The sequence below is a fragment of the Centropristis striata genome, chromosome 10, assembly GCF_030273125.1.
Source record: "Centropristis striata isolate RG_2023a ecotype Rhode Island chromosome 10, C.striata_1.0, whole genome shotgun sequence".
Taxonomy (NCBI): Eukaryota; Metazoa; Chordata; class Actinopteri; order Perciformes; family Serranidae; genus Centropristis; species Centropristis striata.
The window spans coordinates 36,879,552-36,900,460 of NC_081526.1; the positions used below are offsets into that span (position 1 = coordinate 36,879,552).

The 20,909-nt window shown below is 43.4% G+C and overlaps 1 protein-coding gene across 3 annotated transcripts; it reads left to right on the forward strand.

The window, feature by feature from the left end:
• Positions 1-2,368: 2,368 nt before the first annotated feature.
• Positions 2,369-18,464, forward strand: ttll4 (tubulin tyrosine ligase-like family, member 4). 3 transcript variants are annotated; one of them, XM_059342279.1, is made up of 19 exons: positions 2,369-2,536; positions 2,627-2,762; positions 2,946-3,031; positions 4,447-4,507; positions 9,500-9,618; positions 9,700-9,810; positions 9,892-9,968; positions 10,507-10,701; positions 10,918-11,000; positions 11,089-11,217; positions 11,656-11,778; positions 12,248-12,346; positions 12,456-12,590; positions 13,770-13,916; positions 14,430-14,526; positions 14,823-15,033; positions 16,489-16,556; positions 16,634-16,701; positions 17,193-18,463. In XM_059342279.1, the coding sequence occupies exons 1-19, from the start codon at positions 2,377-2,379 to the stop codon at positions 17,389-17,391; spliced, it is 2,304 nt and encodes a 767-aa protein (XP_059198262.1). In that variant the 5' UTR covers positions 2,369-2,376; the 3' UTR covers positions 17,392-18,463. The 3 variants fall into 3 exon arrangements, with proteins under 3 accessions (XP_059198262.1, XP_059198260.1, XP_059198261.1); XM_059342277.1 differs by having other exon boundaries at positions 2,369-2,762; positions 17,193-18,464; XM_059342278.1 differs by having other exon boundaries at positions 2,369-2,762; positions 2,955-3,031; positions 17,193-18,464.
• The last annotated feature ends 2,445 nt before the right edge of the window (positions 18,465-20,909 follow it).

Sequence of the window (20,909 nt, forward strand, 5' to 3'; positions counted from 1 at the left end):
CTTTGGCGGCAGTGATGTGTACTGTTGGTCAGGATCTATCAAGAACTGGTAGTCGATCTGAGAGAAAGTCTGCGCTCCACCGGAGCTGACATCACCCCGTCAGAAGAGCCAATCAGAGCGCGAGGAGCCTCGACTGTTGCTCCTCCTCCTCCTCCTCCCTTCAGAAGTGTCTCTGTGGAGCGGCGCCATGCCCACCAACCAGTCCTCGCCGTGGGGCGGCACCAAGCTCCGGGCGTGCTCCAACACAGACGGTCTGACGGCCGCCACCTCCACGCACGCCAAGACCGCCAAGACCGCCAAGACCGCCAAGACCGCCGTGGCCCCCAAAGTGCCTTTCAGTCCGACGGCCCCGGAGCTGACCCGGAGGAAGGACCAAGCCAAACCTCTGTCCTGCAGCATCTCCAACGGGGACACTCGGAGAACCCAGAGCCAACTCACCGCCGTGCCACATGGGTCTCCAGACCTGCCTCGACCACTCAGAACCCTGAACCAGGAGCTGAAGCCGCCCGGGAGCTCAGAGACCAGCACGCCTTCCCACGGCCCCCAGAAGGAACGCCAGCCCAGCGCCAACCTGCCACAGAGAGGTCCATCGCTCCAGACCAGCAGACGTCTGGACGCGGGGGACGCTCCTCTGGGGGCGGAGCCTCTCTCCTCAACGTCTCACCAGGACCTGTTCATCAGAGGACGGCCCAGTCTGCAGCTCGCCAACAAGCTGACGGTGAGTCCACAACATTATTATTATACCATATACCGTTATTATAAGTACAGGCTTATTGTAGGAAGTGACATCGAGATCTCTTGAGTTTGTTCACCAACATTTACAGAATAAACTTCACGTAGTTACAGGATCATCTCCATACATTAGAATGTGACGGAAAAGTCAATTTCCAGTAGTTCTAAAATGATAAAATATAAAATAATCTAAAAAACAAGCAAATCAGTACCAGGCCTCCTGCTCCTCCTCTGATCTGTCCTCCTCCTGCTCCTCTTCCTCTCTCTCTCTCTCTCTTTTCCTCCGACTCCTCCTCTTCAACCTGCTTCTCCACTTCCTCTCCCTCCTCCTCCTCTCTCCTCCTTCTGCTCCTTCTCCTCCTCCTCGGTCTTCCTCCTGCTACTTCTCTCTCTTCCTCCTCCTCCTCCTCCTTTCTCTCTCCTCCCTTTCCTCTCTCTCTCCTCCTCCTGCTCCTCTTCCTCTCTCTCTCTCTTTCTCCTACTCCTCCTCTCCCTCCTCCTCCTCTCTCCTCCTTCTGCTCCTTCTCCACCTCTTGCTTCTTCTCTCTCTTCCTCCTCCTCCTCCTCCTCTCTCTCCTCCTCCTACTCCTCTTCCTCTCTCTCTCTGTCTCTCTTCCTCCTCCTCCTCCTCCTCCTCCTTTCTCTCTCCTCCTCCTCTCTCTCTCCTCCTCCTGCTCCTCCTGCTCTCCAGCCTGAAGCTGCAGACTGCTCCTTCTCACCATCAGTGCCTCCTCTCTGCCGTACTCTCTGTGACCACCAGGAGGCGTCAGCAGGAAAAGAAGCCGACGGCACTAAAGTAGAAACGAGGAGCTCAGCGTCTGCGAGGAGGACCCTCTCAGCGAGGAGTCAGAGCAGGAGCACAGCGCCTCCTCCTGCTGCTGACAGGGAGCTGGTGGTGAGAGGAGCTCGTCCTGCTACTGTGGAGCTCAACAAACCGAGAACCTGTCCTCCCACACCCTGCTCCTCCCCACACCTCCCCGGACCAGGAGCAGCCGGGCTCAGTGCCAACGTCAGTGCCACACCTCAGGATGCCTTCACAGGTAAATAAACATAGAAGTCAGGTCAGCTCTACAGGTAAATACATGCAGCGTTGTGTTAAATTTCTTTGTTGGTAATTAAGGACACCACAACGACGGGATAATTGAAGCTTGTTTATTGGCTCCTCCTCTTTTCTCTCATGGTCTCCATTCTCTGTAATACATTACAGTAGTGAGCAATACTCCTATTGTCACCTCCTTCGCTCTCAGAGTCCCAAAACACAGAGAGTGAACACAACGCGGGAAAATAACTTCCGTCCACAACGGGAGAATCAATTTTCATGCTTTAGTCATAACATGCACAAAACCTTCCATATAACAGCGGATCCGCTCCACTAACATGTTGGAGACAGAAATGTTCAACACTAGAGAGTTCTAGCAGCACTGACATGATGACCAGAGGCCACCGTGAAGTCGACTAGACAGAAAAACAAGATTCCTTTAGAAATCTGAAAATATTCAGTTAGTCAGTAATTAAAGAAGAAACCAGAACTGTATAACCGTCCTCTCCCTTGCAGCTGTGGCCTCTGGTCCTGCAGCAGGAGGCCTGGTGTCCTCCGGTCCTGCAGGAGACCTGATGTCCTCTGGTCCTGCAGCAGGAGCCCTGATGTCCTCCAGTCCTGCAAGAGGCCTGGTGTCCTCCAGTCTTGCAGGACCCCTGGTGTGTTCTGGTCCTGCAGAAGCCCTGGTGTCCTCCGGTCCTGCAGGCAGCCTGGTGTCCTCCAGTCCTGCAGCAGGAGCTCTGGTATCCTCCGGTCCTGCAGGAGGCATGGTGTCCTCCGGAGCCCTGGTGGGCTCTGGAGCCCTGGTGTCTTCTGGTCCTGCTGAAGCCCTGGTGAGTTCCGGTCCTGCAGGAGACTTGGGGGCCTCCGGTCCTGCAGGAGCCCTGGTGGGCTGCGTGACCTCTCAGATCTCTGCCATCCACCTCACCAGACAGGGTCGGCCCTCGTCGCCCTCTCCGACAGACAATAATCCGTCTGGAGACGCCCAGCGGTGAGCAGCAGCAGCTTCAGTTAATATAAAATATGAGAAGTTGATTCCTATGGTCTAACTCTAGTACCATCAGGTTGAATGCACTTATTGTAAGTCGCTTTGGACAAAAGCGTCTGCTAAATGACATGTAATGTAATGTAAAAAAGTAGTTTGTGTGTTTGTGACTGTCGTCTCTGTGTGAAGCGTCTCCAGGCAGGACGCTGTGATGCAGGTGGACGGAGCGGAGGAGGAGCTGCCTGACGAGCTGGAGAACGCCTGCAGTGATGACGGTGAGGTGTCTAACACACACACACACACACACACACACACACACACACATAGGCCTGTCACAATAATCACTATATCGACTTATCATTCGATATATAAAAATGGACACGATAGTTTTTTTCTTTTTGTGCTTTTTTTGTGTTTAAAGTAAAGCTGCAGATGTTTGACAGGCAGCATGATTTGCCAAAAAAAAATGTATTTCCCAAGCAGCCATTCCAGCGGTTAAATATTTTATTTTAATAATAAAATAATATAATACATGTTTCATTAGTGCAATGTTTTGTTCACAGGGCCTGAAAGTCTATTTTATATGTTTTGGTAGTAGTTTGTTTATTTATGTTTTATTTATGTAGGATATTTTAATATTTATTTTCCACATTTCAATTCCAATGTTTAATATTCTCGAGATTTAAAACTTCATTGTTGTGGAAAAGGATGAACTTATTATGCTCTAATATCGTTATAAAACTCAAACAACATCAATACAACTGTACTATCGTTTATCGTGATAGTTTCTGGGAAATATATCATCCTAAAAATTTGTTATCATGACAGGCCTACACACACATACACACACACACACACACACACAGACTTTTGATAGTATTCAACCCTCTGAACCCAACAGGCTGTTTCAGGGCGTTTCACATTCTCCTCTCTGTGTCCTCGTGTTTCACTGTAATATATCAGGTCTCTATAAATCTATAAGTCCTGCAGCTCTGTGGAATCAGCACAATCAGAACAACTCAAACATGTTTCTGTGCAGAATAACACAATTAGGATGACAGAAAAAAAGTTGAATTTCTTTGATGAATTATGCTTTAAAAATGTGAATAAAATGGAATTTATATATAAACACTTTTCCACAAGTGTCATAAATGTGACCCAAAAAGATGTAAATGACTGAAAAGAGACACAAATTGACAAAAAAAACCTACAAAATTACAGAATAAAGATGTAAAATAACCCAAAACAAAGGACGTAAAATCACCAAAAAAAAGACACAAAGTTGCAGAACGATGTAAAATGACCAAATAAAGACACAAATTGAACAAAAAAAGAACCAAAAAGACATAAAATCACCAAAAAAGGTGTAAAATCAACATATAAAATCTCTTTAAATCTGTAAGTCCTGCAGCTCTATGTAACACAGTTAGAATGACAGAAATCAAACAAGAAAAAAAGACGAGCTGAATTTCTCGAAAACTTCATGTATATAAACAGCATTGTGTGTCACCAATATTGGAAAAAGTTTTTTTTTCTCCACGTCCAGCTTCTTCAGTCCAAGTTTTCCTTCTATTTTAAAGTCTTGTCTTGTTATTCCTCCTGACTTAAGTCATTCAAAGACCGTAAGAAGTCTGAAAACAAAACAATATTTGTATCAGTGAAAACTTTATTTTCCTTCTGTTGTCTACAGATGATTCAGACTGTTTGTCCATCATCGGCACCTCGTCCACAGCGTCCATCGCTCTGTCTGGGTAACTCTCACACACACACACACACACACACACACACACACCTGACACTGCACTGAGTTGATCACTGATCACTCAATGAGTGAGTACCCCTCATGTAAAATGGCCAAAAAAACAAAAAATTACCAAAAAAATACTATAAATGACCAGAAAAAGACACAAAATTACCAAAAAATACTAAAAATGACCAAAAAAGACACAAAACTACCCAAAAAAATAATAAAATGACCAAAAGAGATTAAAAATAACAAAAAAATACACAATATGACCAGAAAATGATCAAAAATACTAAAAATGACCAAAAAAGACACAAAAATTACCAAAAAACAATAACAAAAAAAGATGTGAAATGACAAAAAAAGAGACAAAAATAACAACACACCCTGAGTTGTTGTTGTGATGCTGTGAGTGACAGCTGGCAGCAGTGACAGTGACTTTTCTAAGGGTTTGTGCAGAGGGAGAGAAAAAATTGTGGAAAAAAAAGTTCGGATACTGCGCTCGAGGCCGCAAATGCCACTCTACAGAAATAATTTATACATAGAAACGTAGGAAAATTGGTCTTCTCACTCACATTGTTCTACTAAAGCTGTCAGAGTTATAGTTTGGGCGTAGGACGCACCACCCACTAACACCACCCACAGCCTCATAGACCGCCATGGTAAAAAGGCGGAATCATTTCTGGAGGAAAGCAGAGCTACCAGTTTCTTCTGATCGCTCTAAAAAGACAATTTCTTCATTTTTCTTCACAAAACACATATGTAGATGTTCAGGAAGAACTCAGGATGCTCAAAGTGAAGTCTGTTTAATGATAGGAGCTACGGTTTGGCCAAAAATGCTTTCTGTTTGAGGGGAACTTTCAGCTGTTTTCCTGTCTATCTCAGTAGTGTCAAATGTCACAGGAGCAGCTAGTTTCAGTTGAATGCTCTGCTCTGATTGGTGGCCGCCACCTGGACCTGGTTGCTTGGCTACCAAATCTTCAGTTTTTACAGTTTCTGCCTCTGATAAATGCTTTAATTTGGGCTTTTTTTCCACGATTAAAGCGCTCGTTAAACATGGCGACAGGTCGTGCAGCTCCGAGGATAACGGCGCTAAACTTCTCCGTCTCTCCTCGGCCTCTTTGCTCTCTGCCGTGTGATGAAGCTGCAGCATGGCGGCTCTCTGTCAGCCGCTGTGATTGTTAAGAGGCTGAAAGCAGCAGAGCGTGGTGGAAAGCTCTGCTGCTTTGTGCCTCACATTGTCCTGCTGTGTGATGGCCCCAACAATAGAGCAGTGAGCTGATTCTCTGTTAAAACAGCCTGGATAGGGAGCAGCTATTGTCACCTTTTCTCCCTCAACCAGCTGATGTGTTGCTGTGTTCATTTACATACACCCCGTCACCTCCTAACGCTCAGCTCTCAGTCTTAATGTTTACCTGGCACTGCTGGAAGGACTTTATCTCAAACTGTGACTGAGGGAACCATCGTCCAGCTGTTGCTCTTCTCTTCCTATATGACTGTCATGTGAGTGTTTAACTATGAGTGGAAGTTCTCTTCATTATCTGTTCATCTGATGTGAAAAATAACTGTTAATGTTTGAGAAAAACTTTTTTTTGGCCTGCGTAAAATAACTTTGTTGAGGTTTAAAATGTATCATAATCATTTTTTTACAAATTTTATTTATGTCGCACATTTCAGAAGAAGTGATCAGAATGTTGAAAATGATAAATAATAATAAAATAAATGGTAAAAATCAGCAATAACATGTCGAGAAATTGTCGAATAATAATGTAATAAAATTGTATTTATGTAGCACAGGTGCTTTACACGTGAAGTCAGAATGTTAAAAATAATAATACAATAGAATAAAATAAATCACAGTGGTCAGCAATTAAATATTGATAAAATATAATAAGTAAAATAATAAAATAAAAAATGAAATATTACTCTGTTAGCCTGCGGGGAATATATCCAAATAATTAGTCTCAATAAAGACAAATAAAAATAATGATCACAAATATATCATACATGTTTTCTGGTTTGTATGATAAAGCCTCATCACTATAGCGATAGAAATGATAAAAACAAATGAAAATAATAAACATCCAGGTCGTTTCCAGTCCCAGTGACACCTTACATGGTCGTGACCTCCAGCTGACTCTGTTGCTACGGTAACGGTGGTCAGGACGACAGGAGGAAAATGTATTTAAGCCACCTAAAAAAAATTAAAAAAAACTTTATTCATAATATTTTCTCCTCTTTACCTTCCTGTAGCTGCTCTTAAAGCCACCAGACTCCATTAACAAAACCAGTGATTTTATCCCCGCTGCCTCTATCTATCTATCTGTTTGTTCGTTTGTTTGTTTTGTTGTTTGGTTGGTTCCAAACCCTTTTTAAAACATCAAAGTCACACAATAACACAAACAAAGTAACTGATGGGAGCAGCAGGAGCCCAACAGCTGCTGTGTCCTGTAGGGGGAAATTACAGGCTTTTTTCAATGGAGTCTGGTGGTTTGAAGAGGAGAAAATACTCAAACTTTCATGTCTCTCTCTCTCTCTCTCTATCTATCTCTCTCTCTCTCTCTCTCTATCTCTCTGTTTAAAAAAATCAGGATTTGGGTTAAATTAAGCTAAGATCACATCAGACTTCATTTATCTTCGTTTGGGACATTTCGTCATCACAGCAATGCAAGGCAAGGCAAGTTTATTTATATAGCACAATTCGGACACAAGGACATTCAAAGTGCTTTACAGGGGCAAGATTAAAATACATAAAACACATTAGAAGACATTTAAAAGCGAATAAAAAAAAGAAAGAAAAAAAAAGTGAATGAATAAAACATTTAAGAGCGAATGAATAAAAATTACAGGTTAAAATGGAAACAGAAAAGTCTTCAGACTTGATTTAAAAGAGCTGAGAGTTGCAGCAGACCTCAAGTTCTCTGGGAGTTTGTTCCAGAGATTTGGTGCATAAAAAAGCATAAAAAAGACAGCAGCTCAACATGCAGACACCTACAGTCATGGAAACATTTATTAGATCATTGTTTTATTCAGTTTCTTGTTCAATTTAATGGCTGGTACAAATTTAATGATAACAACAAACAGCTGATAAGAGTTTAATTTAAGAGCTGATATTCATGGTTTTCTTGATAAGAACCAAAATTATTATGAATACAACCATGTTTAATGTCTAAATATCAGCTGTCCCTTGGAAGCCCGTCTCCGTGTTCAACTATGTCCCAAAAGTTGTTGCAGCAATTTTGGGGTTGATTCCATTTGGTGCTGAATTATGCAATTTATTCATACTGAGGACGGATAAACGTCCTCAGTATGAAAAAAAACCTTCCAGAATATAACATGAATCTATCAAGACCTTTGGAACAACATAGGAAAATCCATTTGTCCTTCTGTGATTTGGGTTCAAAAACTTTTAGGAGATTTCTGTATTTTCAGCGGGTGGATGCCGAGCACTTCTGTTCTTCAAACTTCTGCTTCGAACGGGTTAAATAGGTTTTTGCATGTAACATCAGTGAATAAATATATGCAGAGATAAACACAGTAAGGAATAAGCGGTATATAGATTGGAGATTACAGATAACTCCGTCATTTCTCCGGTCGAGCCTTGAGAACCAGGAGAATACAACCTGTTGATCACCCAGATCAGTTCTCTCTCAACAGAAGACTGTTAGACTGTGTGTGAACAGTAATTAAAGTGTGTGTGTTTAACCTGAGTCCTCAGGGTTCATGTGACTGAGAGCTGCTGTCAGTCAGACATCAGGGATCTTTACTGGAGTCGCATTACTTTTTAATTCAGCTGTGGAGCAATTTGCTGGTTTTAATAGTAAACGAGGTAAACAGATCTGAGGAGCTGAGATTATAAATGTTTAATCTGTGTTCACAGTCTGAGCTTCATAAACAAACTAAAACTGGAAGAAATCAGATGAGTTCAGCTTATTTAAATAACACGATGAGAGAGAGAATCACTTGTTTGTTCCTGAGAATAATAACTGTGTGTGTGAGGTTCAGCTGACACACTGACATTCAGTTTGATTCACATTCACAAAATCCACTAAGAAAGGTGTAAAATTACCATAAGAATACACAAAATTACTAAAAATTACATTAAAGGCAGAAAAATTACATTAAAGGCAGAAAAATTACCTAAAAAAGACACAAATTACAAAAAAGGCTGAAAATTACAAAAAGGACACAAAATATTTAAAAAAAGACTAAAAATTACAAAAAAGATGGAAAATGACCAAAAAAGACACAAAATTACAAAAAAAGACACAAAATATTAAAAAAACACTAAACTTGACCAAAAAAGACACAAATTATTAAAAAAGACTAAAAATTACATAAAAAGAAAATGACAAAAAAGGGGAAAATGACCAAAAGAAGACACAAAATTAAAAAAAAGACTAAAAATTACAAAAAAAAGGCGGAAAATTACCAAAAAAGACACAAAATGACGAAACAAAACAAACATTGCCAGACAAACAAACTAAATCAGTTTATTAAATGAAGACAATGTTATTAACTCGTCCATGAGGTTTGATTCAGAGATAAAATGATGAACTGATACACATGTTTAAAATGACAGTTTGTCCGACAGATGATGCAGATACAGATTATGTTTGTTGTTTTAGTTGAGCTTTAGTTTGTTTGTTTGTTTGTTTGTCAGCCCGATTACAGAAAAACTACCGGCAGGATTTTCTGCTCTCTCTCACTGCTCTTTTACTTTACATTTTTTATTATTTCCTGCAAGTTTCCTAAAGGTCAACTGGACAAACTTGAACCTGGTCGGCTCAGGACTCCTGACTGGAAAATAAATCTAGATGCAAACTGTGTCTTGACCTCCAATAAATCCAGAATACCTCAATCTTCTTGCAATCATTGTACAGAAAAGTGTAGAAATTTCCTTTAATAGTCCAGCTGGTTGTGAAAAGGAGAATGTGTCTCTGACTGTCCACTGATCACAACCTGTCTGTCTCCGTCTCTCTGTCTCTGTGTCCCTCAGTGTTGAGGATCAGATGTCGTTGGGGACAGAAGATGAGCGAGAGGAGAGGCCGGCTCTGGTTCCCAGTTTGTTCCCATTCTTTCCTCCCACACTCTACTTCAGCAGCGCCACAGAGAAAGGTAACGGACCAATCAGCCGCTGCAGAGACACTGTTCACTGTTTCACGCTCAGACTGATGTTAACTAATGTGTGTGTCTCAGTGGAGCTGCTGCCTGCAGAGCAGAGACGTCTGCTGAAGTGGAAGATCAGCACCGTCACTCCAAACATCGTCAAACACACCGTCAGCAGGTCACACTTCAAGGTCACCAAGAGTGAGTCAGTAAATAAATAATAACATCATGTATGAGTATGATTTAAGGAGAAAATCTACAGTTTCTATTCTGTGTATGCAGAGAGTCACGACTGGCTCGGCTGCTGGGGACACCACATGAAGTCTCCTGGGTTCAAGGCAATCGGAGAGCACCAGAAGGTGAGACAGCAGAGACAGGACTCCTCTCAGGGACAGGACTCCTCTCAGGGACAGGACTCCTCTCAGGGACAGGACTCCTCTCAGGGACAGGACTCTTCTCAGGGACAGGACTCCTCTCAGGGACAGGACTCCTCTCAGGAACAGGACTCCTCTTAGAGACAGGACTCCTCTCAGAGACAGGACTCCTCTCAGGGACAGGACTCCTCTCAGGGATAGGACTCCTCTCAGAGACAGGACTCCTCTCAGGAACAGGACTCTTCTCAGAGACAGGACTCCTCTCAGGGACAGGACTCCTCTCAGCGACAGGACTCCTCTCAGCGACAGGACTCCTCTCAGTGACAGGACTCCTCTCAGAGACAGGACTCCTCTCAGAGACAGGACTCCTCGCAGGGACAGGACTCCTCGCAGGGACAGGACTCCTCTCAGGGACAGGACTCCTCTCAGGGACAGGACTCCTCTCAGAGACAGGACTCCTCTCAGACTGAGGACCAGGACTCCTGTCCTCTTGATAACTTGTCTTCTTGTCTCTGTCTTCCAGCTGAATCACTTCCCGGGGACCTTCCAGATCGGCAGGAAGGACCGTCTCTGGAGGAACCTGTCCAAGATGCAGGTCCGCTTCGGCAAACAGGAGTTCAGCTTCTTCCCCCGGACATTTGTTCTCCCGCAGGACATCAAGCTGCTGCGCAAAGCCTGGGAGGATGGAGGGTCCCGCCAGAAGTGGATCATCAAACCGGTACGTCCATTTCCTCTGGTTGACTGGAGAACTGAAGAAAGATTCTGTTAGGAAGACTGTTAGTGTCAGGATAAAACTCTGTTCATCACATCCTGTCTCTCTCTCTGTCTGTCTCCTTGTCTCTTTCTCTCTGTCTTTCTCTATGTCTGTCTCTCTTCCTGTCTCCCTGTCTGTCTCTCTGTCTCCCTGTCTGTCTCTCTGTCCCCCTGTCTCTAGCCTGCGTCTGCCAGAGGGCTCGGTATCCAGGTGATCCACAGGTGGAGCCAGATGCCCCGGAAGAGACCGCTGCTGGTCCAGAAGTAAGCAGGGCATTTATTAGAAGTGGACACTGACTGATTGATGAGTTTATCTGGACATTAACCGTCTCTGTCCCGGCCGTGTCCTCAGGTACCTTCACAAGCCCTACCTCATCAGCGGGAACAAGTTCGACTTGCGCATCTACGTCTACGTCACCTCCTACGACCCGCTCCGGGTCTACGTCTACTCTGACGGACTCGTTCGCTTCGCCAGCTGCAAGTCAGTTCATAGCACGTCATAACACACATGATATCTATTCTGCCCTACAAAGACTCACTGCAGTAACTACATTTTTGGGCGAAATTGAGTTATAATTAAAAATGAACTCTTATGTCTGTTTTATTGGTCACTTTTTATAACAGAAACGTTTGTAACTGATGGTGCATTCAAGGACCGTCGCAAAGTTCATACTCTGATGATAAAGTCTCTTTTTACAGGGTTTTTTGCACGATAAACGGTATATCTTTTTAAAGAAAAGGGTTAAATATCACTGTAATCTCCAGTGTATGTCCAGAATATGTCTCCTGGGTCAGAACCACTGCAGAACATCTGAAGTGTCCCTCTAAGCAGGAAAAAATAGTCTGAAAGTTTGATTACAAATCTGAAAATCCAAACAGCTGATTGCAGATTCATCATGTTCCTGCGTCTGCTCTCCAGGTATTCGTCTTCCATGAAGACTTTGGGAAACAAGTTCATGCACCTGACCAACTACAGCGTCAACAAGAAGAACTCAGAGTACCAGACCAACAGCGACGACAAGGCCTGCCAGGGACACAAGTGGTCCGTCCTCCGTCCCTCTGTCTCCCTGTCTCTCTCTGTCCCTCTGTCTGTCTCCCTCTCTCTGTCTGTCTGTCTGTCTCCCTGTCTCTCTCTGTCTGTCTCTCTGTCTCTTTGTCTTTATCTGTCTGTCTGTCTGTCTGTCTGTCTTTGTCTCCCTGTCTCTCTCTGTCTGTCTGTCTCTCTGTCTGTCTTTGTCTCCCTGTCTTTGAGAGGCGGCTGTGGCTCAGTTGGTTGAGCGGTCGTCTTCTGTTCAGAAGCCTCGGCCACCAGTATGAATGTGTGTGTGAATGAAGTGTGTAGTGTAAAGCGCTTTGGATAAAAGTTGGATATAAGTGCACCCCATTTACCATTTGTCTCCCTGTCTGTCTCTCTGTTTGTCTGTCTGTCTCCCTCAACATCTGTGACATCTGCTTCTCTCTACGGCCCAAACTAACAACTGTGTATGTGTGTGTGTGTGTGTGTGTGTCAGGGCTCTGAAGGCCCTGTGGACGTACCTGGGGGCTAAAGGAGTGAACACCACTCTGATCTGGGAGAAGATCAAAGACATCGTCATCAAAACCATCATCGCGTGAGTCTGGAACTGTTTTCACTATTTTTTTTATTGTGAACACCAAGCTGAGTCAGGGTGTTGTTATTATTTATTTATCTGTGTGTGTGTATGTGTGTGCGTGTTTCAGCTCGGAGCCGTACGTCAACAGTCTGCTGAAGATGCATGTGCGGACGCCGTACAGCTGCCACGAGCTGTTCGGCTTTGACATTATGCTGGACGAGAAGCTCAAACCCTGGATCCTAGAGGTCAACATCTCCCCCAGGTACACACACACACACACACACACACACGTATATACGGGTACATCTCAAAAAATTAGAGTATCGTGAAAAAGTTCAAAATTTTTTGTCAATTATTTCAGAAAGTGAAACTCGTTTATTATAGATTCATTACACATAGAGTGAAATATTTCAAGCCTGTATTTCTTGCAATTTTGATGATTATGGCTTAGAGATAATGAAAACTCAGTGTCAAGGTACAGTGTGATAAGAGCCATTAGTGCAGTAATAAGTGCTAGTGAGGACTCTTTAACTCATGCATAACCGCGTGTGTTACCATATGTGTGTGTTACCGCGTATGTTACCGTGTGTGTTACCGCATGTTACCATATGTTTTAATGTGTGTGTTACCATATGTGTTACTGTCTGTGTTACCGTTTGTGTTAGCGTGTGTTACTGTGTGTGTTACTGTGTGTCAACGTGTGTCATCATGTGCGTTACCGTGTGTTTTACCATATATGTTACCGTGTCTGTTACCGCGCGTGTTACCGTGTCTGTTACCGTGTGTTACCGCGTCTGTTACCGTGTGTGTTACCATGCGTGTTACTGTGTCTGTTACCGCGTGTGTTACCGCGTCTGTCACCGCGTGTGTTACCATGTGTGTTACCGCATGTGTTACAGCGTGTGTTACCATGCGTGTTACCGCGTGTGTTACCGTGTGTGTTACCGTGTGTTACCATGTGTGTTACCATGCGTGTCACTGCGTGTGTTACCACGTCTGTTACCGCGTGTTACCATGCGTGTCACCGCGTGTGTTACCATGTGTGTTACCACATGTGTTACTGCGTGTGTTACCGTGTGTGTTGCCGTGTGTTACCATGCGTGTCACCGCGTGTGTTACCATGTGTGTTACCGCATGTGTTACCATGCGTGTCACCGCGTGTGTTACCATGCGTGTCACCGCGTGTGTTACCGTGTGTGTTACCGTGTGTTACCATGCCTGTCACCGCGTGTGTTACCGCGTGTGTTACCATGTGTGTTACCGCGTGTGTTACTGTGTGTGTTACCATGCCTGTTACCGCGTGTGTTACCATGTGTGTTACCGCATGTGTTACCATGCGTGTCACCGCGTGTGTTACCATGCGTGTCACCGCGTGTGTTACCGCATGTGTTACCGCGTCTGTTACCACGTCTGTTACCGTGTGTGTTACCGTGTGTTTCAGCCTGCACTCCAACTCGGCGCTGGACGTGGCCGTTAAAGGTCAGATGATCAGGAACCTGCTGAACCTTGCCGGCTTCAGGATCCCTCAGAAGGAGGACGTGGTTGCTCCCGGCAACAGCAGCAGCAGCGCCTCCAGCTCCACCAGCAGGTCACACACACACACACACTCACACACACACACACACACACACTCACACACACTCACACACACACACACACACACACACACACACACACACACACACACACGGCCTGCTCACAAGTTAGAAACTCACTAAATGAGTGTCTGATTAGAATCAAAGAGGTTCTGTTGCTCCAGGGACAATAAATGCATCATTACAGATTAGATCCATGAGGTTTATTCATCGTTGATGTTATTGGAGAGGTGGAGGCAGAAACACACACAGATATGTAAAAGATTATTGATCCTATTCAATCTTAATTTGCTTGTGTTTTGTGTATTTGCATGTGTTTTCTTAAGTTGCAGCGCTGTGACTCTCAGGGCCACCGTATAAAACACATTTATTATGTAAATAAAGAAGAAAATATCTTCACTTTGGGACGTTGTCAGGGCTGAGAGAGGAGGACTCATAGCAGCTGCAAGCTTTTAAAGATCTGTTTGTGTGTGTGTGTGTGTGTGTGTGTGTGTGTGTGTGTGCAGTCTGTGTGGGGGGATCAGGGAGAAGATGAAACATGATCTGACGGCTGATGAGAAGGTCAAACGGGCCTTCTACCTCACACAACGCTTCGCTGAGCAGGTAAAGAAATGTGTCCATGAATGTTGAGTTTACAGGTAAATAATAAAGTAAGCAGCCAAATATCCAGGGTTTTAGGGTTTTAGAGTTTTTGGGTTTTAGAGTTTTAGGGTTTAGGAGTTTTAGTACTTTTTTTTTTTTTTAGAGTTTTAAGGTTTTATAGTTAAAGGTTTTGGGGTTTTTATAGTTTTAGGGTTTTAGAGTTTAGGTTTTTTATTTTAGAGTTTTAGAGTTTTAGAGTTTTAGGGTTTTAGGTTGTTGTGAAACAAAGGTCCTGAGTCCGGTTCTGTCCCCGTCAGGACTTCCTGTCCACTGTGCTGGACGTGCTGACTCCGGAGGACGTGCGGGTGCTGGCGGAGAGCGAGGACGAGTTCTCTCGTCTGGGACAGTTTGAGCGGATCTTCCCGTCCCCGGCCTCGTCCCGGTACCTCCGGTTCTTCGAGTGTCCGCGGTACCTGAACCTGCTGCTGGACCAGTGGGAGCAAAGGTTCAGCAGCAGCAGGACCAAAGGTACCAACACCTCCCACCCACTGGGAGGAGACGCAGGAGACACGAGTCTGAATCTGGCTCCAAGGTCTCCTCCCTCCCTCTGTCTCTGTCTACAGAACTGAAAACACCTCAGAAACAACTTCCTAATGATCCCAGAGGAGGTTTATAGGATTCAAGCTGCTTTTATCACCTCGATATATAATAAAACATCCAGAATATCACAAATATCCTCCTACACCTCCTCCTCTCTCCTCCTGCTCCTCCTACACCTCCTCCTCTCTCCTCCTCCTCTTTCACATCTTCTCTCCTCTTCATCCTCCTGAACCACCTCCTCCTCCTCCTCCGGCACCTCCTCTCTCCTCCTCCTCCTCCTCTTGCACGTCCTCTCTATTGTCCTCCTCCTCCTCTCTCCTCATCCTCCTTCTCTTGCTCCTCCTCCTCCTCCTCCTGCACCTCCTCTCTCCTCCTTCTCTTGCACATCCTCTCTCCTCTTAATCCTCCTGAACCTCCTCTCTCCTCCTCCTCCTCCTCCTCTTGCACGTCCTCTCTACTCCTCCTCCTCCCTCTCCTCCTCCTCTCTCCTCATCCTACACCTTCACCTCTCTCCTCATCCTCCTTCTCTTGTACCTCCTCTCTCCTCCTCCTCCTCCTCCTCCTCCTCTTGCACGTCCTCTCTACTCCTCCTCCTCCCTCTCCTCCTCCTCTCTCCTCATCCTACACCTTCACCTCTCTCCTCATCCTCCTTCTCTTGTACCTCCTCTCTCCTCCTCCTCCTCCTGCACCTCCTCTCTCCTCCTTCTCTTGCACATCCTCTCTCCTCTTAATCCTCCTGAACCTCCTCTCTCCTCCTCCTCCTCCGGCACCTCCTCTCTCCTCCTCCTCCTCCTCTTGCACGTCTTCTCTACTCCTCCTGAACCTCCTCTCTCCTCCTCCTCCGGCACCTCCTCTCTCCTTCTCTTCCTCCTCCTCTTGCACGTCCTCTCTACTCCTCCTCCTCCCTCTCCTCCTCCTCTCTCCTCATCCTGCACCTCCTCCCCTCTCCTCTTCCTCCTCTTTCCTCCTCCTCCTGCACCTCCTCTCTCCTCCTCTTCCTCCTCCTGCAAAATGCTAAATCTCTGTTCTTTGATGTTAAAGCAGTAACCTGTTATCTGTGAGAATTAAATCACATTTATAGAGAAAAGAACGATCTGAGATAAAAAGAGAAAGAAAGGAAAAAAAACTCAAAGAAATCTCTCAGTTATATATTTTATCTTCTGAGATTGAAGTGGATCATTAATGAGGAAAAACTGAACAATTTCTGAGATAAAAAACTTGATTATAAAGTCACACGGGCAAAAAATGTCCATAAAAATAAGTTGATGTAAACTTTTGTCAGAGACGTGAAACCTCAGAGATTATAAACGTTAAAGTGAGGATCACTGGATCTGAAGCAGCTGATCCAGACTGGGCTGACCCCCTATCTGTGTGTCCCTGCAGGTCTCAGTCTGCTGACCCGTCTCTGTGAGAAAGGAGTCCACCTGGGGACCAGCGACCCCGCCCACATGGTGAGGAGGAGCACCACAGCATCATAAATCATAAACCAGTTAGAAATGTTTTATAACGTGTTGTGTTTGTGTCTCAGTGGTCTAAAAGCAGCTACAGACCAGAACCAGAACCTCAGAGACACCAGGTGGAGACCTCCAGACCCAGGTACACACACACACACACACACACACACACACACACACACGTAAAAAACATAAAATCTTTAAAATCTTTAATCGTTAATGATGCTAATTTTTCGTTTGATCTTAAGTTTTTAATATTAATATTTTTATATGTACAGTATTCATTTAATATTTAATTAAATTCATTTAATTCCCTCAGGATTCATTTTTATTTATTATTTTATTATATTTTAATTTTATGTTTATAATTTAATTTGAATATAAACTGATATTTTTTTATGTATTTTTTAATTCATATTTGAATGAATATATATATATATATTTAATTGGCATCTAGTTGCACAAGAACCATTTCAGTTATTATTATTATTGATTTATTGACAGTTTTATCTGATGTAAACATAATGTTCATCACTTTAGAACATTTTACATGTTATTGTTATATAGAGACACAAAACAAATCATATCTTATTATATCTGATCATATATATATTTTATTGTGTCTCGTCTCAGGGTGGTGGTCACCCATCAGCGGCGCCCCCGTCTCCATGGTGATGAAGATGATGATGATGATGATGATGATGATGGCGGATCAGACAGAGAAGCTGCGTCCGTCTCCAGTCTGCCGGTCTCTCCCAGTCCTGGATCCAGTGTGAGCAGCAGCACCTGCTCCAGTCCTCCACCGGGCCTCGGCCAGTCCTCCTCGCTCTGAGACTCCTGGGTCAGTACGCTCCTGGTCCAGGTCTCTGCTGGTCCAGGTCTCTGCTGGTCCAGGTCTCTGCTGGTCCCTGCTGGTCCTCTTCCTGCTCTGAGAACTGAACTCGCTGCACAGAGAATTACTAACTTTATTCTCCAGAAACTGTTTGAATGTTTGAGCTAAACTCAGAGCGACAGGCATCTATATATATATATATATAAATATATATATATATATATATATATATATATATATATTACACTAAAACAACTAAACAGTATTTGTTTGATTTAATTTCCTGCAGATTAACTTCAGTCAGAATGTTTCCACTTCTGTTCATATTAAAATCTTCCTGCAGAAACTTGAAACCTGCTGCAGATCCTGAATCCTCTCAGCTCCATTAACATCACTGTTTGTTTTTAATGCACTAATATTAAAACACAATTAATCACAAATATGTGATTAATTGTGACACACGGGGAGGAAAACAACTCAATATTCTATATATATAGATTTTTTCAAGTTGTAAATTCACAAAAAAACATCTCAAATCAACATCTCAAATAGCCTGAGAGATTAAAGAAGCACATTTCTGAGGAAAACAATATATTTTTTTCTGAGATTAAAGTGGTTAAAGATATTGAGGAACACCTCACAGATATATGAGATAGAACCTCCAAGATTGAAGTGGTGCATCTCTGAGAAATAATCCTGTGTTTAAGATTATAAAGTCGCCAATTTACAAGAAACTAAACAGAAAGAATCATTGAGGATTCACTTCACAAGGTCTCTGTTCATTTCTGTTCAGTTTCATTTATGAACAGAGCTCCTCACAGCTGCTTTAATATAATAATCCAGATGTGAACATACAGATGTTAGAGCTGGTAGAAACTTTATTCTGATGAGAATCAGCTCCAGATGTTGGAGCTTCCTCTTCTCACCAGATTAATAACCAGGAACCAGATAAAACATGAGGAGGGACGAGGAGCTGGAGAATATTATTATCATTATTAGTTTTACTAGAGATACAGCATAGTATCGTAATATTTTGCGTGGCCTCTCCTCCTCCTCCTCGTCCTCCTCCTCCTACACCTCATCTCTCCTCCTCCACATCCTCTCTCCTCCTGCACCTCCTCCTCTCTCCTCCTCTTCTTCTCTCTCCTCCTCCTGCACCTCCTCTTCCTCTCTCCTCCTCTCTCCTCCTCCTGTACCTCTTCCTCTTCTCTCTCCTCCTCCTGTTCCTCCTCCTCCTGTACCTCTCTTCTCCTCCTGCATCTCCTCCTCCTCTTCTCTCTCCTCCTCCTCCTGCACCTCCTCCCCCACTCTCCTCTCTCTCCTCCTCCTCCTCTCCTCCTCCTGCACCTCCTCTCTCCTCCTCTTCTTCTCTCTCTCCTCCTGTACCTCTCTCCTCCTGCACCTCCTGTGGACGACTGTGGCTCGGTTGGTAGAGTGGTTGCCCACTGATCGGAGGGTTGGTGCTTCCTGCACCTCCTCCTCTTCTTCTCTCTCCTTCTCCTCCTCTTCCTCCTGCACCTCCTCTCTCCTCCTCCTCCTCCTGGATCTTATTGAACTATTCTGCTGTTTGTTGAAGATACTTGACGTTTAATCAACGTGTTTTTATCTTCAGATTTCTCTGATTTCTGTCTTTATTTTCTCTCCGTATTAAACCAGTAGTTTCACTTCTAAAAAGGGCTTTTTGTTTCCTGACTGATGCTGACTGCAGATAAATAAATGACATGTTCATAGAGTTCTATAGAATATTTCATGACCGAGTTTATTCACACAAACGTGGAAACTAACCGAGTGTTTCAGTGTTTAACACTGTGAGGAACCTTCACAACACTGGACTCTTTGCTTAAACTTTCTCTTAAAGCACCAAACTGCAGCTTCACATGGAAACATCTCAGATTTTTATATCAGAAGACACAATGTGAAAATAATAACAGAGCCATTGATAATCTGTCAGATTAAAGTGGAACATTTATAATAGAACATCTCTGTTGTGTGAGATTAAAGCAGTAATCTATAATCTGTGAGAGTTAAATCACGTTTCAGAGAAAACATGTAAAAGTGGTAAATTAAAAGGAAAAAAGCTCACAAATATGTTGTTTTTCCTCTTTGATAGAAGTCGTAAAAAACTGACCAATATCTGAGAAAAAAACTATTATAAAGTCAGAAATGTTTCACCTCAACCGGCACAAAAACTCTTCACAAAAACTTGTGTCTGTGCATAAACTTTATGAGGATAAAATAACTTCTCGTCGCTGTGCAGTTCTTTCAGAAACAGAAACATGTTGGAGGTGATGAGATTTTTTACTAACCTGACAAATGTAAAAGTTTCCACATTAAAGGGCTGTACTTCCTGCTCAGGATTTCACAATAAAAGTTATTTGTGGTACAAATCTCATGATTAAGTTGTTTTTTTTATCTGTGTGAAAAAAACGTGTTTTTCCTTTCTCCTCATTATTTCTTGTTTTTTATATTGAAGAAAGTTTTCTGTCCAACCATATTCTGGTTGGTTTGTCCAGAACAACATTTATTAACCCTCAGGGCAGGTTGAGCTTTTCATTCATCATTTGTTCATAGTTTTGTCTGTTCATGCATTTAGCTTTTTGTCCAGATTGTGTATTTTTATTGTCTCTTGTTATTTCCAGCTCAGCTCCTGCAGTAAGGTTAAAATACACTGTGTTCAAACAATAGTTACTCTTCAGGTTGAGCCATTGAAACCCATTCAAAATTATATATTTGATCTCACTTAGCATAAAACATGCATTTTATTAAATCTGGGCCTTGGAATTGATCATATAGTGTGCTTGAGAAAGCACCAGGCTTCGACCTATTTATTCGTCCCTAGTTTTTTTTGTCGACTACTTCTCCCAGAGTTTTGGTCGCACATACTAAAAAGTTATCAAATCGACCGGCTTGGACATGGCAAGTGTGCTATGACTTTTCTACGGTTTTCAAATTATTCGGCAAAAGCACACCAAAAAAACCCCCTAATGTTACGCTATGGATAAGCTAGAATGGATGACATCATCGCTAGAGTGGAGAGGGAGAGAAAAAATGATCAAAAATTAAATTTGGAAACTGCGCTCGAGGCCGGAGATACCACTCTATAGAAATAATTTATACATAGAAACGTAGGAAAATTGGTCTTCTCACTCACATTGGTATGGTAAAGCTGTCAGAGTTATAGTTTGGGCGTAGGACGCACAGATGATCCACCAACACCACCCACAGCCTCATAGACCACCATGGTAAAAAGGAGGAAACATTTCTGGAGGAAAGCAGATGTACCAGTTTGTTCTGATCGCTCTATAAAAACTATTTCTTAATTTTTCTTCACAAAACACATATGTAGACGTTCAGGAAGAACTCAGGATGCTCAAAGTGAAGTCGGTTCACTGATAGGAGCTACGGTTTGGCCAAAAATGCTTTCTGTTTGAGGGGAACTTTCAGCTGGTTTTCTCTTAGTGGCGTCAAATGTCATAGGAGCAGCTGCAGTTGATTGCTCCGCTCTGATTGGTGGCCGC